This window comes from Mastomys coucha, unplaced genomic scaffold (genome assembly GCF_008632895.1).
Source record: "Mastomys coucha isolate ucsf_1 unplaced genomic scaffold, UCSF_Mcou_1 pScaffold15, whole genome shotgun sequence".
Taxonomy (NCBI): Eukaryota; Metazoa; Chordata; class Mammalia; order Rodentia; family Muridae; genus Mastomys; species Mastomys coucha.
This window is the reverse complement of record NW_022196897.1, coordinates 25,234,387-25,255,840: the sequence shown is the minus strand read 5'-3', so window position 1 is coordinate 25,255,840 and position 21,454 is coordinate 25,234,387. Positions and strand designations below refer to the sequence as shown.

The following is a 21,454-nucleotide window of genomic DNA, read 5'->3' as shown; positions in this document are numbered from 1 at the left end:
TTTGTACTGCAGAAGGATCCGTGTGTGCCGCGTCTTTCCTGCCGGCGGGAGATAGCGCGGGACACCTCCTGGCTTCTAGCTTCAGCCCAATTTCACTCTGGGGTCACCCAGCATTCCTCACATTTGAACAGAACTCTTTCCCAGCACCTACAGCATCACACTCCCACACTCTGCTGACTGCAAAACTCCAGGGTGACTTCAGAAGACAAGACCTTTAGAAAGCTTAGATGAGAAACCTTCAGTGCTATCTGAGTTCAGTGGTTATGTACTTTTTTCTAAAACTCTCATGAAATCTTATTTGTTTAAAGACAAACCTTTTTTAAAAAAACAAAAACAAAAACTGAAGCCCAGCATTTGGGAGGCAGAGGCAGTGGATTTCTGAGTTCGAGGCTAGCCTGCTCTACAGAGTGAGTTCCAGGACAGCCAGGGCTACCCAGAGAAACCCGGTCTCGGAAAAAAAAAAACCAAAAACCAAAAACCAAACAAACAAACAAAACCTGAATAAATAACACAATCCAAATACAATAAAAATTCTGTTTTTAGGTTTCAAGAGCTTTTAAATGAAGCTGCAAGTTCAGGACCTAGAAGCAAGTACTAAAAGTCTTGCACTAGCCTAAGGTTTCGGAGCACATGAAGCACATTTGATATCATGGTGGTTTAACTGATAAGTCAACATAATCCAAACCAAGGCAAACCAAAACAACCACACCACCACCACCACCACCACCACCACCACCACCACCACCACCACCACCACCACCACCACCACCAGGAAACAAAAAACACCAAATCAGAAATAGTTCTGAGTCCAAGCTTTTAGACAGGAATACTCAATCTGTATCAGACTAAATGATATAAAACTTGTGTTAAACAAAACAAAACAACAAAACAACAAAACAATCCCAATACTAACAACTTCAAAATGGTCAAGACACTATATTGACATTCTTGGAATGCAGGAAACCCTGGAACTTCTTAGCCAGATTTGACATGCAGTAACTTAACGGAATGGAAATGTTTTCACAAAGATATATGGAGGAGGTCACATAGCTCAACAGCTAGGTTTAATTTCCTGTTGCCTTATAAGGTCATGTCTAGCAGCACCTGGAATTCCTAATGCTAATAAGGCATTCCCAGCACCCTGGACCCTGACAATGATGTCCACTCAGTCTGATAGTCCCTACTCATCCCTCAAAGGTTTAAATATAAATACCCTTTGTTCCCCCAACTAAAATGAGTTGTCTCACTGAAGTTGCCTTCTAGTCAGTTCTCACAGTGCTTGCCTGAGATTTCTTTTGCTCCTGGCTGTTCTGGAGTCCTCTCCCAGGATCTATGGTTGTGATCACAGGCTGATCATGCTGATATGTCAGGGGGGAGAAGCCTGAATGACATCTTACTATCCAAGAAAAATTGGTTACAGGACCTCTATTGAATATAAAATTCATGGATGCTAAATCCCTTATATAAAATGGTTCAGCAGGGAAATGGGGAATATGGCAGAATGCTTGCCTACCATGACCAAGGTCCTGGGCTCAATGTCCAGCACTGGGGAAGAAAAAAATATTTATATACAGCATTCCTGTATATATCAATCCTTTGTAAATTACTTACAATACATAATACAAAGTAAATGTTAAGCAAATATTTGTTAGACTATTATTTGGGAAATAATAAGAAAAGTTGCTAGATCACTGATGGTTAGATCTGTGCAAATAGAATCCAAAAATATAGAAATCACCATCATTTGATATCCCAATGACTGGTCCAAGGTGAGGAACCTCATTGAGTTTATAAATGGAAGAGTGAGAGCTCTGGGTCAGTGCTCAAGCTTCCTAACTCCATGTGCTTCCTGCTCAACAGATAACCATTCACTACTGAGTGCCTAGAGATACATTCCTGTGATTTCGGTCCTTGTCTATGAAGTTCCAGAGAGAGAATTTTATTTAAAAAGGAAACCGTCTGCTCAGTGATGACTCTGTCACTGGTGCATTCTATTTCTAGACTTGTGAGATGCGGATGGGCCTTCATGGCTTCTACTGTACAAGCAATTTAGATATAAAATACTAGTGCTGCTAGTTTAGGATCTGGATGTGAGTTTGTAATTGTAGCAAAGCCTTACACAAGGCATTAAAGCTCAGCACAGAAAAGGAGACACACATAGTAAGAAGGAGCTAGTGGGTAGAAAGAAGAACGTCAGGGTGTGGTGTGGACCTACTAGTCTCTTGTTATAAAATGAATTTACTGTAGAGGCACTTTTCCTATAAATTTTGAAAATTAAACATTAAATCAAAAGGAACAGTAAGAGGTACTGAGATAAAATATAAGATATTTAAAAAACATAGCCAAAGACAGAAGGCACTAAGGAAGGTTCTGGGAGCTGCAAATTGGAAAGTGCCTTCTATTCCTTTCATGCTCAACTCCAGCCGACATGTTACCAGATTCAAACGCAGTAATGAGACAACAAGCAGTGAGGCAGGCTAAGGGAATCACTTCCTGAGACCAGGGGGAATCTTTAAAAGTCATTGTTCTGGTATGATAGTTTAGTCCCAGAACTTGGGAAGCAGAAGCAGGTAGATTTCTGTAAGGCCAGCCTGGTCTACAGGTCAAGTTTCAGGCTAGCCAAGGCTACATAGTGAGACTCTGTGTCCAAATAAATAAATAAATAAATAAATAAATAAATAAAATCAAAAAACAAAATAACCTTTTAAGTGCATATTTTGTACAATGAATTCCATGCCAAAAAAAAAAAGCCTTGGTAACATTTAACATTTCTTTCTTTTTCTTTTTTCTTCTTTTTTCTTTTGAGGCTTTATTACTTTATGCAGAGTGGAGATTGAGATAGGGAGGCCATGTTAAGACTAGCTTCAAAACTTACTATGTACCCAAGGATGAATTGCCCCTGCCTCTACATACGTAGTACTGGGATTACAGGAGAGAGCTATCAATACATGGCTCAAGATTTTATAAGTACAAAGAACACACTCTAAAACAAACATAAAAGTACAATAACTATATAAACCAGGGTCACCAGCTCTTGTTATTACCAAGCTTTATACACTGTGTGCAACTATGCATGATACACTTTTGGTATCTCCTGATTTTCCATTTAACCAAAGGAGGACCCTGCACCAAAGATTATTGTTTTTGTTTTGTTTTGTTTTGGGGGGGGGTGGTTCCAAAATAGGGTTTCTCTGTGTAGCCTTGGCTGCCCTGGAACTCACTCTGTAGGCCAGGCTGGCTGTGAACTCAAGAGATTTCCCTGCCTCTTCCTCATGAGTGCTGGGATTAAAGGCATGCACCACCAAGCGCCCAGTGATTCTTACCTTTAATAAGGAAATAACTTTTTCAACTGCAATACTTTTGTAGGTATGTGAGCACATATGAATTATATGCAGTGACATTATAATATATAACATTTTCATAGACATATTCATCCTCCCATTATCCTTTCTTATTCCCCGTTCCTATTCCTGTTGCCTTCTTTTCTCTTCTCAACTACCATGACCTTTCTACTATTATATATTTTTTCTTCTTGTAAACCAACAAATTAAGTTTTCTTCTTGTAAACCCCCAGCACAAGTGGAGGGTTATTTTCAGAAGCTGGGCCACATGCTAGTAGCTACATGACCGAAGAAACCATGTCTCTCCCATAGTGATCTTTAATTGTTATAGACACAAGGAGGGGTAGGACCTTGCATCCTCTCTACCTAATGGAATGAATTCACAAGGCCACAATCATGTGCAAGTCTTGGGCAGATGGCCCAACTCTCGGCTGTTGAGAGTTCAAGAGCTACATTGTGCCTGGAAGACACTGTACTCCATATCGCTTTCCTCTGGCTACTAGATCCTTTCCACCTTCCTCTTCTGCAATGTTTCCTGAGCCCTAGAAAGGGTGATATAAATAGACTCTTTCCTGGAACCTGCCTCAAAAGCTGTATACCAGATAAAAAGACACTGGATGGTTCTACCACTCCTTTTAACTCCCACTGTGTTTTGTCAGGCACATTCAACAAATGACCTTCAACTACTCTTTTTTGTTGTTTTTGTTTCTTTGAGACAGCCCTGGCTGTCCTGGAACTCACTCTGTACACCAGGCCTGACCTGCCTCGAACTCAGAAATCCGCCTGCCTCTGCCCCCCAAGTGCTAGGATTAAAGGCGTGCACCACCACTGCCTGGCAACTATTCTTGAGATTGGCTTCCTAGGCCCACAATTCTGTTTATGTTGGATATAACATTTTTTTTTGAAGAACATATGTCCTTTCTGTATGTTGTTTTCCTATAAGATTATTTTAACAGTTTTTTTTTTATTTGTTTCTGATTATGGATGGCTGTGAGCCACCATGTTGTCACTGGGATTTGAACTCATGACCTCCAGAAAAGCAGTCAGTGCTCTTAACCACTGAGCTATCTCACCAGCCCCTTATTTTAACAGTTTTAAAAAGGTAATATAATAAAATAAATTCTAATAAAATTTAAGTATTTTCTTTACAAAGATTTTATTTCTTTCTCTTACCCAAAATTCTCAGGTAGGATAGAGTCGTTAAAGGAACTTAGGCCTGAGAACCTAAGAGTGGTCCTTGGGCCCCATGAAAAGACAGATAAGGACCCTTAACTGTTTTCCTTTGCCCCTTGACCACACATGTACGAGGCCACTAGCATGCCCACATAGTCACACAAAATAAATAAAATGGATCTGTATCTTCATACCCCAAGTTTCAAATTTACCTATTACTTATCAGAGAAGCTGTTTCCTAGCAGATAAACTCCCACAATTTTTAGAAAACTAAAACCAAGCCCAGTAATATGGGTACAAAAGGCACAAATAATGGCTAACTTTGTAGCAAACCATTCCACATGTTTGTAAGCTATATATGGATACTTTTTTTCCTTGTTTTGTTTGTGAAACTTTGAAGAATGCCTTAACTTGAGCAGTGGGTACTGTGAAAATAAGGGTTTCACTTTAGAGGATTGAACTAGGTTAAATATAAAGCTGCAGATTTTTTTCTTATTAAGTGTAGAAACTAAAAGAAGGCCTTCTTTATCAAAAGCATTTTTTAAGGAAAATAAATCTATAGCTGGGTGTGATAGCTCATGCCAGCACTTTAGAGCCTTAGGTAGGAGAACTGCAACAGGTCCAAGGCTAATCTTGACTGCACCTGAGCTCTAGACAGGCCAGGGTTCCTTTTAAAAAGCCAAACAAATGAAGAGCTTGGCTAATGGCGTACATCTTTCTTTAGTCCCAGTGCTTGGGAGACATAAACAAGTGAATCTCTGAGTTCCTGGACTACAGAATGACTTTCAGGACAGTCAGGGCTACACAGAGAAACCCTGTCTCAAAAACAAAACAAAACAAACAAAAAAAAAAAAAAAAAAAAAAAAAAAAAAAAAAGAAAAGAAAGAAAGAAAGAAAAATAAGGAAAAACAAGTAAACAAAAACCCACCCCAACAAAACGAAACATAGTAAACACTGCATTGCATAAACTGCCTGGCTCAAAACTTAATCCAGGTGTGAAGGACATTTCCCACCACTGAGATAAATTCATTGAGAAAGTAAACTTTGTGCATTCATCTTTGTGCCAAAAGAAAAAGACATCTTTAAACTATACTTATTTAAGATAAAGTATAAAACATTTGACCATTCACTCTAAACTTTATAACCTCTCTGACCTTTGTGATGAGAATTCGGTATTTTTCTACTAAGTGATCGTTGTTGTGGCAGCCTGCTAGCAGCTGCCAGACTTCTCCACGAAGAGCTTCAGGAACACCACTCCTCACTAAGGATGACAACTGCTTCGGTCTCACACTCAAGTTGAGATGCCTAAAAATAAAGCCGTAATTCATTACTTTGACAAAGGAAAAGGCTCTGAAAGATTCCTTAATGAAAATAAAATGGTTTACAAAGGTATGAGAAGGTAGCACAATAATAATAAAAAATGAAGCATTAACATGGCACCTGTAAACCACTGTGGCTAAATATCATTAAATCATTATCTAAAAAAGGACTGGAAGCTAGGAAGTGGTAGTGTAGGCTTTTAATCCCAGCACTTGGGAGGCAAAGGCAGGTAAATCTGAGTTTGAGGCCAGCCTGGTCTATAGAGTGAGTCCCTAGACAGCCAGGGCTACACAGAGAAACCTTGTTGGGAAAAACCAACCAATCAACCCACCAACCAACCAACCAACCAACCAACCAACCAACCAACCAACCAACCAAGTAACCAAAGAAACAAACAAAAAATAACTGAAAACTGTAGGGACGTTTTTTTGGTTACAGCTTAAGTACAACTTTGAGCAAAAGTACAACTAGATGCTAGAGAAATGCTTTGCTGGTTCCACAGACTGTCACCTGGTTCACAAACGTGTAACTTCAGTTCTCCTTTCTGCCCACCTCTAACCTTGCACACAAATGGCAAAAACACACATACACATGAAAAAATAAAAATAAATCCTCGAAAAACTGCAACTAATGGGCACAAAGAAACAACAATAGCAACTATGAACTGCATATTTATATATTCTTAGTTACAATATGTTTTCAGCAGATTTTTGTCTCTTTCTTCAAGTAACAGCTTGAATATATGTGGTAGCTAAGAACATTCTTACTGCAACAATAATACAAGTTACAAAAGCCTTGGGTTTCAAATTTCATGTATAAAATGAACAAAATAAAGTCTATCTTCAAACACTGGCATGATCTCAGTGCTTTGTGTCTTAAACTGATGCTATCATAAAGGCAGATGTTATGTCCATAATGCAGAGGTCAGGGAGGCTGGTCAGTTCATTGAAGGAACGGGTGATCCTGAGACATGTCACAGCTCCTCACTGACTGGAAAACCACCATTAATGAGTCACTAAAGCAGGATCCTGCCCAGAAATGCTCCTGTGACTATCAGATTGAAACACAAGACACTGATACAAAGAACCACCAGTACATTATAAGTATGTCTGAGACTTTTCACATCATCTAAATTCTATGAGAATAATACTCAGTGTAATTAAAAATTGCTCATTACTTGTTCTATGAATCTGCACCCTGATGTGAGAGGTAAAGGGCAATTCATATGAATTTTTCCTTGGCTGTGTGCATATATGAAGTTGCCAGCAAAAAACAGTATTAGTCTTTATGCTACTAATTAAAGATTTGAAACACCATGGCCTTGGTGTAAATAAACTTTAACTGACACATTGTGTCCTTTTCCAATTATTATTTATGACTGTTTTGATTTTCAACAGCAGAGGTAAATAGCTGTGACAGAGTATCATTGGCCCACAAAGTCTTAAATATTTGCTTTTGACCCTTCACAAATATTTACTAACCATAACTTAGACTGGTAAAATTTCTTTCAGAATAACTTTAGTCATTGACAGTATTAACTCTACATATAACTAGTATACTATTTTTTACTGAGCACATTAGTGCTCCTATCTTCCAAGAGTCACATTCTAATGAACCTGGAGAATGATACTAGCACATAGATACTAGTGCTGTTACTAAAATCTAAAATTTTAGGGGGGCTGGAGAGATGGTTGAGTAGTTAAGGGCACATACTGCTCTTCCTGAGGACCCAACCTAAATTCCCAGCATCCATATCAGGTGGCTGACAACTGCCTATAACTCCAGCTCCGGGACATCAGGCTTATTCATATGCATACCTTCCCACACCCCCCCATAATTAATATAAAAATATTTTTAGATTTTATTTTTTTATTTTATGTATGTGAGTACACTATTGCTCTCTTCAGACACACCAGAAGAGGGTACTGGATCCCATTATAGATGCCTGTGAGACATCATGTGGTTTCTGGGAATTGAACTCAGGACCTCCAGAAGAGTAGTCAGTGTTCCTAACCACTAAGACTTATCTCCAGCCAAATAAAAATAATTTCTAAAAAAATCTACTTTCAGTAAATAAATTAGCATCAGGACCAGACTTGCTATGTTAACAAATTCTGGGTTTGCCACTTTAGTTATCTGAATGACTAACCTGTGTAAAAATGTACAAGTTTGTAATACTGTTATAGTTGAAAGAGTGCACACAATTTGGTGCTGTGCAAGGTGTGTGGTGAATGTTTAAACTATCATCACTACAACCCTAAGATCCTAGAACATATAGAATGGACAGAAATGTCCAGATGGATGAAACAGACTAGATTATTATATATCTGAAGACATAAAAAACAAGCAAAAGCAGTTGAAACAATCTTAGGACAGCAGAAACAGATGAGAATTCCATTAATATATTCAAGAGCAAAGCTGACTATGAGCGACAAAGTTTGACAACAAAACAAACGAAGGCATTATACAAAATGTGCTGGATTCACAGAAATAGAATGAGGTCTTACCAGGTGTGGTAACACATGACTTAAATCCCAGCACTTGGAGGCAGAGGCCCGAGACCTCTGGGAGTTCTAGACCAGTCTAGTCAATAGCATAAGCCCAGGACAAAAAAAAAAAAATGAGCTCTGGACTGTGGACACTGTAGAGATGGTTTTAACTATATTATTATGAAGTCTTATCAACACTGAATTACAATGCTGGTTTACCCAGAAACATTTCACACATATAAAATTCCCGCAGGAGCAGTCCACACCCTCCAGCTCACTGAGCTGAAACTGAAACTGACAAGTATCAGCAATCCTGTCTCTTATTAGTAAAGAAGTATCAAAATTTAAGAAGAGACACTTCCAAGGGCTTTTGCACAGTTCATGTATTACAGTTGTGTGTCTAAAGACAACTCATGCTTTGGTTTGCCATTTTCTTTTGTATGTACATATTTGACATTTCCCAATGCAGACGGTGTTTTGTCCAAAGTACAAAGCAGTGTCAGAGTGTCAGAGCAGATGATGTCCATGTGAAGTGCTAACCCTGAGGGGCATGACATCTGCTGAGACACAGCTTTACCAAAAATACAGTTAAGTTTAATAGTCAAGCCAGGCAGTGGTGGCACATGCCTTTAATTCCAACACTTGGGAGGCAGAGGCAGGCGGATTTCTGAGTTCGAGACCAGCCTGGTCTACAGAGTGAGTTCCAGGACAGTCAGGACTATACAGAGAAACCTTGTCTTGAAAAACCAAAAAAACCCAAAACAAACAAAAACAAAAACAAAAACAAAAAAAAGTTTAATAGTCAAAACCTGTAAGTGTACATACAAGGCCTATAAGGAACATTAATGACAACCTTAATAACTAGAGCATCAGTGATAGAGACATGATCAGATCACTTTCAAATTTAGCTTTTTCCTCCCAGGACAGCCTACCAAGGAAGAAAAGATATGGTATACATGTCTCAGCAAAGTACCTCTAGTTATGCTAATCAGCACCCAAAGGTAATATACTGTTTGTAAACAGGTTTCCTAACACTGCTGTCAAACTCTTTTTTGTTGCTTTTCTTTTAGACGGGGTCTCATTGTACATCCCTGGCTGGCTTATAACTCATTGTATAGACCAGGGAGATAGATCCTCTGCCTCTGCACACTGAGTGCTGGGATTTAAAGGACACCACGCTCAGCCAAACTCTTTGTTTTGAAACACAACTTTGCGATATAGCCCAGGCTGGATTGAAGTCTTAATCTTCCTCCTTCCACATCCCACCTCTGAGGTTGGAGACATGTTCTACCATGCCTAGTTTGTAGTAATCAGTCACGTTTTGTTTTGCAGTTTTGATGATTAAACTGAGAGCCTCAAGCATGCCCAGTAAGTGTCTCACTACAGAGTTATATTCCCAGCTTAAGCCTAAACTTTTTATTTTAGTAAAAATAATGGATACAGCAAGGCACTCAAACCATTTTCAGGAGACTCAGCTTTGCCATTTCAAGTATTATATGTATCACAAGTAAGGAAAAACCCTACCCAAAGTATCTATGTAACAAACACACACACACACACACACACAGTGACTACTAAACTCCTCTGATCATTGGATATTAACAATGGAGTATTTTTTTCCTTCATAACAATTTAACAGATTTATTTAGAATTGCTATAAAAGTGAACTGCTGTTTTGCTCATTGTATCACTGACTTACATTAATGCTTTTTTCGGGGGCCCCAACTTTATACTAAAATTTCCCACACAAATGGCGATAAAAAAAGATGACAATATCTGATTTCTGTCCCCTATTTTTCTACTTGTCAACTGTACTTAGATATCTTTAAACTCCATGGGGAAAAGTATCTAACACTGAGAATAACTAATACTAATTAGTTAATAAGAGAGGAAAACAGACTGAAAAAGAATCATCTCCAATAGTAGTAGATTTTTAAGCCAGTTCACCATGCGTGTGGCTTGCTAACTGTTAAACATTTGGCCTGAATAGTATGCAGGTTGGTATCTTCAAAAGGGCAAACAAGACAGGCCTCACCTTCCTCCTGCATAGCACCAATAGCCACATTTTAGAAGTAAACATCTGAAACCCTGAGGAATTCCTTGCACCAGAGGTTGTAGGGGATGTCTAAATTTTAAGTTAAACAGACTTCTGATTGCATCTAGTTTCAGAGTACCATAAAACCAGGCCTGTATTCATTATATTTCCTTACCCTTCTAGTAGAGCACACAGTCCTGAAAACAGATTTTGTAGCCACACGTAGATTTGTGGGGCAGTCTCATTTGCACAAAGCCATTGTAGAGAAACCTCCTTTATTCAGTTAGAGCTTGGAAAGCAAGAGGCAGCTCTGGGTTTAAAGGGTGAGGGTAGAGGTGGCAAGTTCTGTGGTTATAATCAACTAGCCAGTCATTCCTATCTTCTCCAATGTACAGGACCAAATGATCTTTCTCCTCTTCCTCTCTCCCTCTCTGCCAATGAATTCCATGTCTGAACATTTTTCTCATCAGTGAGACTTTATTAGGTTTCTAATGATCTCAGACTGATTCACTTGTTTGTTGTTATCCTTGTAAATGTCTAATAGATTCCCGAGTGAGATCTTATTTACAGATTTCTGTTATTGGTTCCAGATTGCAAATTAGGTAAGAAATGAGAGTGACAGGTGAGAAGAAGAGTCAATCAATAACTCACCATTTTGACAGCAGTTCTCCCCATGTTTCAAGAATTTTTTCTGCACATTCTTTGGATACATCCCCAAATCCACTCAAGAGAGGTTCATCATTATCTGTAATAAGTTAAAAAAAAAAAGAAAACATAAGTTCTCATATTTATGCACAATGTTTTTATAACCTGTTTAATTCTCTCTTGCCTTCTATATGTCTTTATTATGTCAATTATAGGTCATTTATCTATAAAATACAGAACTCAAAATGTGAAATGTTTTTTTTCCAAAGCAAGCAGTTTTATGTATAAAACCATGTGAACAGTTTTATCTAAAATAGTAAAGAACAAAGCTAGTCATCCAAGAGTGTAGTAAAGGAGTGTGGTAAATGGTGGACTAAATGATGGTTTTATTGAATCATTTCTCATTTTTCTTTCTCTAGCCAACTTTCCTTTTACCTTTACATGTCTGAAAATGCTATAATGACATTTAATACTTTGCATACTAATTTAAAAAAATATTGAATTATGGCATGTATATAAGGTAAATGAATGTAAGTGTTTGCATTTACATAATGATATAAGAAGATGAAGAGTTAAATCATCAGTATGATGTGTTAAAAACATCAAACAATGGCTCAGCAGTTAAGAACACTGACTGCTCTTCTGAAGGTCCTGAGTTCAAATCCCAGCAACCACATGGTGGCTCACAGCCATCTGTAAGGAGATCCTATGCCCTTTTCTGGCGTGTCTGAAGATAGCTACAGTGTGCTTACATATAATAAATAAAAAAAATCAAAAACAAAACAAAACAAAACAAAAAAAGCCCAAATAAATGGAGCATAATCAAGATATTAATAATCACTGCTTGAGTGAATAATGAATTATCATGAATATTATTTCTGGCCTTTAATGACATTATGACTTTATAGATGTCCTATAGAATATCCTTAAGTTAGAACAGAAAACAAAATATTAATAAGAACAAAATGAATAATTTAAAATTTAAGTAATGAAATGTAAGAATATATAGGAGACTACAGAGATGGCTCAGAGGTTGAGAATAGTAACTACTCTTTTAAAGAACCAGGACTCAGTTTCCAACAACCATCTATGGCTCACAACCACCTATAAATCCAATTGCAAGGGATCTGAAGCCCTCTTCTTTTCTTCCTGGACAACAGGAATGCACATGGTGCACAGACATATATGCTAGCAAAACACTCATACACATTAAAATAATAAAATTGGTTTCAATTTAATTAACCAGAATAAAATACCCAAGTGGTAAAGAAAATGACAGTGAGGGGCTGAGGACATAGCTCAGTGACAGACAAGCATATGTGAGGCCCAGATTCCAAGCCGGGACCAAAGATGAAAAAACAGAAGATGACAGTGGGACATTTCTACATAACTCTTTCTGAGTGCTGGTGCATTTGTAATGGTTTGCTATTCTGCAGCATTAGGATTACGCTGTTTCACAGCTTTGTTGGGCATTTGCCTAGAAATGACTGTCTCAAGTTAAAAACCATTATTTTCAAGGATTTAGTAATTGTCTGACCAACTGTCTTTTCAAAGAGTTGGTCAAAATTTCAAAAATGTACATTCTCATTAACTGGGTACAACAGTACTTGTCTGTCCTTCCACCATTTTCACTGAGCAAAACTGTGAGGATAATATTACCGTGTACTCCTCCGTCAGAGAGTATTGCCACAAAGTAGCAACCTTAAAATTAAGCTCATAAATCTTTGACACCTATTATTAAATTTCTTACATTGTTAGCATTTTGGATATTTTCATAGTTATGATTATCAGACAAGGGAAAGACAGACAATACAAATGAAATATTTCTATATGTGAATAATGAAGGGCAGAAAAAAAAACTCAAGACACTAAGAACAATTTCCCCCAAATTCATTGGTAAGTTAGAATGATACTGCTCGTAATTTCTCAATTTTCCATTCATTAAAACATCTACTACACACAACTTTTGATGGAAGACATAAAACATGTGCTAAAACGGGCTGGGTGTTGCTGGTGAACCTAATTATACAATGAAATGTATAGAATGCAATGTCAAGAAAAATTTACATTTTACATGGTGTGGTAAGTCGTTCCGAAGCAGTAGGAAGATCTACCTTCCACAATTCTCTCCTACTGCTCTGGACTCTCTCAATAAATCTTAACAGCAATACCATGGAAATTTGTCATTAGAATCCAAGGTACCCAGGTTATGAGTAGAGAAAGGGAACGCAAAGTCATTTCAAGTGTCAGAATACTGTTTTGTAAGTTCAGCTTTCTTGTCAGATGTCCTCTAGGTGAGAAACCTCTGTGGAAAATAGTCATTTTTCCAAAGGAGCAAACATCACAGTATAATAGGGTTCCTGGTGGGAAATCTAATGCTGGATTAGAAAGATTTTGATTGAAGAAGGCATGGCTAAGATCCCTACACTCCATATTTGTCACAAATTTCCTGTTATATGCGTCGATCCTAGGACTTAACTTCTCCTGCCAGTATTTTCTGAGTACCCACTGCACTTATGATATTGTGCTCTACACCGAGGAAACAACACAGGGCAAATAGACTCCTATTTCTCCACAGAGTTTATGTTCTAGCATTTACTACCTTCCCTGTGGACTATCAGGTAATAATAGTCTTTATTTCTCTCTAGTTAAGAACTATCAATAGAGACTCCTGAACCCACAATTCAAAAATTTGAATCTCTCTTCCACAACTTAGTGTTAGGTATTATCAGTCCTGATGTCATTATTTAGTAGGGCCAAAATTTACTTTCACCAGCAGATACTCCTCAAACTCTATGGAAAGGAAACTGAACATTTTCCTTGCACTACAGTCTTTCTTAAATCTAAGTTGTTTGTACTGCTGAGTTTCAATGAGGTTTATGTAGACATTTTTCTATTCTTCCATTGGAGGAGATGTTGACCTAAAAGAGAAACTGCAAGTTTTAAGTCTACCAGATACATAGCTGACAATCTCAAACATGGAGACTATTCTATGTCTTCATGAAAAACACAATTTGAAGGGCTGAAAAGATGGTGCAGCAGTGAAGAGCACTCTGAGCTCCTCTTCCAGAGGTCCTGGGTTCTATTCCCAGAACCACATAGTGGCTCATAACCACCTATAACTTGTAGTCCCACTAAATCCAATGTCCTCTTCTGATGGCATACAGGTAGACCAAACACCCTTATATATAAAATAAATACATGAATAACTATAAAAGACAGACAGAACCAGCTGAGCGGTGGTGGTACATGCCTTTAATCCCAGCACTTGGGAGGCAGAGGCAGGTGGATTTCTGAGTTCGAGGCCGGTCTACAGAGTGAGTTCCAGGACAGCCAAGGCTACACAGAGAAACCCTGTCTTGAAAAAACAAAAAACAAAACAAAACAAAACAAACAAACAAAAACAACCAAAAAAAAAAAAAAAAAAAAAAAAAAAAAAAAAAAAAACAAACCAGCAGACAGACCGACCACAATTTGGAATGGTTTGGTAGAGGAATGCCAATTTAAAAAGAATACATGGGCCTTTATGCACATCAAGGATTTATGAGAGCCAAATGTAGAAGATAAAAGACTTCAGGTTAGATTCAAAGCACACAAATTCAGATTCACATTATGACTGCCAATTTCTATCTGTGTAGCCTGTGGCAAATTTACTTATCTCTGATTCTACTTCTTTATATGAAAAACAAGGACAATAATAATTTCTATTTTTCAGGCTTACTGTGAAGATTATGAGAATCAGGCACTTTGCTACCACACAGTAAGCATTTTATCATTAAAAATTAACAGTCCTAGCCAGGCAATGGTGGCGCACGCCTTTAATCCCAGCACTTGGGAGGCAGAGGCAGGCGGATTTCTGAGTTCGAGGCCGGCCTGATCTACAGAGTGAGTTCCAGGACAGCCAGGGCTACACAGAGAAACCCTGTCTAGAAAAAAACAAAAAACAAAAGCGAAACAAAACAAAACAAAAAATTAATAGTCCTAAAAACTGACCATAAAGTGATTAATCATGAGACAGTGGGACTTACATAAAAAATAAAAGAGAGAGAGAGAGACAGAGACAGAGAGAGAGAGAGAGAGAGAGAGAAAGAGAGAGAGAGAACTGAAAAGTCAGTGCTTCTTCTCATCTTGAAAAAGCACATATAATCATGGATATTTATCTTTTTTTAACAAAGTTAATCATTTCTTTATTTTTGTTAATGTGACTGTTTTGTCAGAAATATTCAAGGCAGCCTATTTATCTCTACTGAGTTTTACACTTTCAATCTCAGCTCAAAACAACTCTTAGGATGTCCCACAAACTCTCCAAAATAAAAAAATGAATTTGATGAACATCATGTGAACTTTACAGATACAAACTCAAATGACTTTCTATCATCACGGTGTCATTCATTAAAAATGAAGCCCTTGGAGCTAGAGAAAGGACCCAAGGAGCTGAATGGTTTGCAGCTCCTTAGGACAAACAACAATATGAACTACCTAGTACCCTCAGAGCTCTCAGGGACTAAACCTCCAACCAAAGAGTACACATGGTAGGACTCATGGATCCAGCAGCATATGAGGCAGAGGATGGCCTAGTCAGTCATCAGTGGGAGGAGAGGCCTTTGGTCCTGTGAAGGCTCTATGCCCCAGTGTAGGGGAAATCCAGGGCCAGTAAGCGGGAGAGGGTGGGGAGGTGAGCAGGGTTCTTTTCCTCGGAGGGAAACTGGAAAAGGAGATATCATTTGAAATATCAATAAAGAAAATATCTAAGAAAAAAAAAACGAAAAAAAAAAGACAAGGCCACATAGAACCTTGTCTCAAAAAAACAAGCAAATAAAGATTCCCACAATTAAATAGGAAAAAAAAAAAAAATGAAGCCCTTGTACTGTTATGATAACCACTGTAAAATGTTCACTTTTTTCCTGTGACAAAAACTTCTTTCTAGCTTCCACTTCTTTGTATTACCTTTAAATGGTGACCAACAGATTATAAAATCTCATTTTCCAAATGTGATTACGAATATCTTAAAGAATGCCCAAATGTGGGCTGCTGGGATGGCTCACTGGGTAAAGGTGCTTGCTGTTAAGTCTGTTGACCTCAGGGTAATCCCTGCAATCCACAGAGCAAAAGGAAAGAACAGATCGCCACCAAGTTGTCCTGACCTTCACTGGTACACTGTGGTGCAAGTATAAAACATACACAGAAAACTAAATGCGAGAGGGAGGTGCATGGCAACTTCAATTATTTTCTAGCATCTCTTAGTTGCTTGTCCATGAAAGTCTCTAAGTGTTGCTGAGTTGCAACACCATATCCCACTGCCAACCTGTGATAAGGATGAAGCTGCAGCAGTATGCATGGCCCTCCCTATACATAAACCAACCTCTCTACACTTACCTTCTTCTTCATCATCTTCTGGAGGAGAGGGGATCATGGAGCTCTGGGATCCAGACTGTGGCAGGCGAACTGAAGGACTGGCTGTGGTTTTCCTCCTTTCTCTCTCTGACTCACTTTCCAAACACACAACTTCATATAAAGTGTCAGCATTATTCTTTTTCTCTTTCTGCTTTATCTTGATGACAAAAAAGAATGTATTATGTAGTAAATGTCTTTGTTTTAATTATCATTTTTAGTTTTGTATTGGACATAAGAATAAATGTTGTTTTCTTGAATTCCACACTAAATGTAACCTTTATCAAGTACAAAAGCATAAGTTAAAGGCCTGGCATGGTGGTAGACACTTTTAATCCCAGCACATGGGAATCAGAGGCAGGCAGATGTCTGTGAGTTCAAAGCCAGCCAGTCTACATAGAGACCTTGTCTCTAAAACAAACAAACAAAAAACCATAAACAAAAACAACCTCTTAAGAAAACTGAACACTGTAACCGAGACTGCAGTTTTATAGTTTTATCTTTTATTAAAATAAATCATCAAATATTTAGTCACCAAAATTTAGTCAATGTGAAAGTCAACTGTGCTGTGTCTTTCCAATAAATTTAAAGTGTCTTTTCAGGTTTCCCACTTAAAACCACATATCAAAATCACTGATACATTCTGAAGGTTCAGCACGAAGGAACCCCTTTCCTTCTTTTGCTCAGTTCAGTGTCCTGAAGTTTTCCTGGGCTCCAAAGTGGGGTAGGAGGACAGTAGGTGGAAATGAGCAGCAGCAAGACATCAATAAAATTCCTAACAATTTTTGCCAAGTAACTTCAACTTACACTCTGGTTTTTACTTTTAGGCAAGCACCATAAACAATTTATATGGGCCTAATTAAAAAAAAATTAGACATGGGCTAGAAAGATGTCTCAGAGATTAAGAGCACTGACTGCTGTTCCAGAGGTCCTGAGTTCAATTCCCAGCAACCACATGGTGGCTCACAACCATCTGTAATGGGATCTGATGCCTTCTTCTAGTGTGTCTGAAGACAGCTACAGTGTACTCATATACATGAAATAAATAAATAAATCTTAGAGAAAAAAAGAAATATGTTTAAAAAATGAATTAGACACACATATAATTCTGTCACCATAATACATATTTTGAGCACCTTAAAATTCGTATTATTGCCAGTTGGAGAAGAGAAAGTTAACTTGAAATATGGAGCATAGGGGAGATGAAGGCTACAAGAAGCACAAGAATGGATGCTGAAAGCACAGAAAGGTACAGAGCATAGCAGATGGACAGTGGAGGACAAGGACATCTACAAGGTGCAGGAGCACCTAATGAACTAAATTAAAATCCTTGATATATATTCATCCCTAAACTGAAAGCTGTGATTTTGAGAACTATAATGATAGGAAAATACTATTTAAAATTTTTGATGTAAGTTTGTTAAATTACTTAAAAACAAACAAAACAAAACAAAAAGAAATCACAGGGTCTCACTGTGTGGCCCCAGCTAGCCTCAAAGTCAAGAGGGATTCATGTGATGCTGCTGCCTTCTGAATGCTGGGATTAAAGAAGTACATCAACATGCCTGGCCTATATTGTTCTTTGAAACATTACCAAATTGCTATTAGAAACATTTCAAAGATTAACTACACAGCTCTCCATGTTAAAAAAGTACAAAATGTAAACGTTTTTCTAACACTACAAAAATAAGGTAACCAATGTCATTCACCTAGAAATGTCATTCCTTGCTCAGTGTCCAAATACAACTTGTAACTTAAACAGAGTTGAGAATGGGAGCAAGCTGATAAGTTAATAACTCCATATGTGAAAATATTCACTGTCCAAGCACATGGGATTCATTATATTAAAAACCTCTCTCTGAATTTTCTATAACCAAAAGCTTTGAAATTTACATGTTACAATACATATTTTTTATAAATATTAAATAATTTAAATATGTAAGTTTCTAAACTGTTATACATTCAAATATATACAACAAACTATAATATATGAATTATATACAATATAAAATATATGTGTGTATATATATATGTGTGTGTGCATGTATGTGTGAGAAAATAAATCTGATAGGAAAAAGGAAGAACAGGCATAAATAAGTGAAGACATCCTCTGTTCCTGGGTAAGATTACATCTCCTTAATAGAAGCAACAGCAACTTTGCCAAACTAGTAGAATTTAATGTTTATCTGAAAACCAAATAAAGAGTATCCAGGAAAGCCCATAAACACAGGAGTATCTGCTGAATGAAAAGCTGCCTTACCTGATACAAAGACATAAAGTCTTTGGCACCAATGCTGTACTACATGGGCCAAGAAGTAAAAACTTCAAAGAAGTCCAAACTGGATAAACATTAAACTGGATAAAGGGAGTACCACAAACTGCTGAGTAGTGTAATAGTTAATGAATTTCACGTGGACAGCTAGATGGCACTTGGGAGAAAAAGTCAGACCCACATTTTACTGTACAGAGGATCACTACACTAAAATAAATAAATAAATAAATAAAAATAAAAAATAAAAAATCAAAGATCTAGAAACAAGACAGTAATAGGAAAGTGTGAAAAGTATTTTTAACTTTCCAATTTAGATGCCAAATTCAGAAGCTTTAAAAGAAAACTTGATAAATTCAAGTATATAAAAATAAACTGGATTTCCAGAACTGGAGTTATGTACTGATATATGGTTGTAGCTGCCAGATGGGTGCTGGGGAGTGAACATGGGTTCTCTGCAAGAAGTGTTCTTAACCACGGAAACATCTTTTCAGCCCAGCAGGGCATGCAGTCCTTAATTTCAAAATAAGAGGAAATCCCAAGAAAAAAAAAATGCAGTATCAGCAGAGTTAATTTATGTCCACTAACAAAAGACTAATAAGCCAGAACTTTAAAGAAACCTTTAAACAAATATATGTTTGTTCTAAAACCATAATGTAATTGTTTTTATTTATTGCTTCTTACTACAGACACTTTTTTCATTTCGTGTGTATAAAGTGACAGAGTCCAGAAGAGGGTGCTGGATCCCCTGACACTGGAGCTGCAGATAGCTGTAGGTCACCATGTGGGTAGTAGGAATTGAATTCAAATCCTCTGAAGTGCAGACAGTACTCTTAAGCTCCGAGATACTTCTCTAGTCACTGTAGACACTTTAAGAATTATTCCCCCTTACTCCCTAAATGTGCAACAATCTTGAGAGCTGGTTTGATTCCCTAGGCGCTGTTCTCCGCATCTAAACATGTGCTGGTGTGGGACAGCCTATATTTCCTAACCCTCAGCAAACTGGGTTTGAGGCTGACCTCAACTGAGTAAGGCTTTCTAAATGGATAAATAATTGTTAAACAATGTTCTCATTTTACAACAGAGTCTTCTGGTTTTGTCACATTCTAAGAGGTTCTATACTACGTCTCAACTAAAATGCAAAGAATATCCAATCCAAATTTTACAGAACTTTTCATTGAAGTAACAGTAATAGTATGAGGGAGATTCTATTATTGTTGCCAACTTAGAATTCAGTAAAAAGAGACAAAGTTGAAGAAAGGTGTTCAAAGTCATAAAGCTAGCCACCGGTTAAACCTAGGTTGTTGATCTTGTGCTAATCTCTCATTCCTGTGGAAACACAGACAATGCTGGAAAGAAACCCTGTTCCAACTCTGCTTGTTTTTGTCTAAATATATTCATCGGAACTAATTTGGATATTGTAGTGGTTTGAATATGCTTCGTGTAGCTAGTGGCACTATTTGGAGGTGGTGCAGCCTTGTTGGAGGAAGAGTACCACTGTGGAGTGGGCTTTGAGACCTCCTCCTAGCTGCCTGAGGATGTCCTGTTTGTCTTCAGAACAAGATGTTGAACTAACTCCTCCTGCACCATGCCTGACTGGAAGCTGCCATGCTCCCACCTTAATAATAATGGACTGATCCTCTGAACTTGTAAGCTGCCCCAATTAAATGTTGTCCTTTATGAGAACTATCTTGGTCATGGTGTCTGTTCACTGCAGTAAAACCCAAACTAAGATAGACATAATAGATTCAACATTTATGTTGCTAGGGCAATGTACACTGAAGCAAACACATATAATACTTTCATTTGAATTTTGAATAATAGAAAGTCAAAGTTACCAGTATGTAAACTCAATTTAACAAATACTGAAATGAATAAAAATAATTACTGATGTTGGGATCAAACAAGTAAGACTTATCCTAAGTATTGCCATTTTGTTTTCAGACTCCATTTTGATCATATTGTGAAATTAAGTTCAAGTGTCCAGGCTCTAGGAGAGCTTTCCAGATGGCTAGCCTCTCATTTTTTTTTTGTTCCACAAACATAGTGATTATTTCTAATGTTGAAAGGACAAATGATTCTTGTTGATAAAAAAACTGTAATTTAGCACAGATATTTGTGGGTTTTGAGCATAAAAAAACTGTTACATTCTGGCTCAGGGTCACAGTTTGGAATCCAAGTCTGTTCTGTGACTCTGATAGATCAGTGGGGGACTGAGGACAATACATATTTGTTATCTGCTTAAATACTTACTAAGATGAATGTTCAAAAATGCAGAGAGCTCCAGAGTTTGTGTTGTTGTTCCTGACTCGTAAGCTTTTGCTGCCTAATTCAAATAAAGATCTTGCTATGCTGGACTCTTGTGATTGCTTAGGTTGCTTTGGATTTTTCAGACCCCAACTCTGAGAACTATTATGTTCTAAGTCCTTAGGATCAATCAGTGAATATTGCCTTAGTAGAGATTATAAAATGGCCAAGAGACATAAGTGTAAATATATTACATAATGTACACTATATCATAAAAAAATTCACAGCTTGTTATATACATGTCATATTACACACAAACACACATGCACACACATACTTGCTTGCTCATAGTACTAAATGGGGAGAGAAGAAGGATGGAGAGATGAGCATTACCCAGTAGAACCCAAAGGAAAGTATTCCAAGCAGGAGTAGTTAATAAGAGACAGCCGAAGACTGAGTCCTTAAGAATGTGCCTAGAGCCGGGCGGTGGTGGCGCACGCCTTTAATCCCAGCACTTGGGAGGCAGAGGCAGGCAGATCTCTGA

General features: G+C 37.6%; 1 protein-coding gene across 5 annotated transcripts in view; it reads right to left on the bottom strand.

Annotated features, from left to right (window-relative positions):
• Rabgap1 (RAB GTPase activating protein 1) overlaps positions 1–21,454 on the bottom strand; it is a 130,506-nt gene that overhangs the window by 60,877 nt on the left and 48,175 nt on the right. For all 5 annotated transcript variants that reach the window (XM_031370054.1, XM_031370056.1, XM_031370055.1 and 2 more), the window contains 3 exons: positions 16,380–16,554; positions 11,010–11,103; positions 5,669–5,819 (listed from right to left, as the gene is read on the bottom strand). In XM_031370054.1, coding sequence (XP_031225914.1) covers positions 5,669–5,819; positions 11,010–11,103; positions 16,380–16,554 — 420 coding nt within the window. The remainder of the gene's footprint in view (positions 1–5,668; positions 5,820–11,009; positions 11,104–16,379; positions 16,555–21,454) is intronic.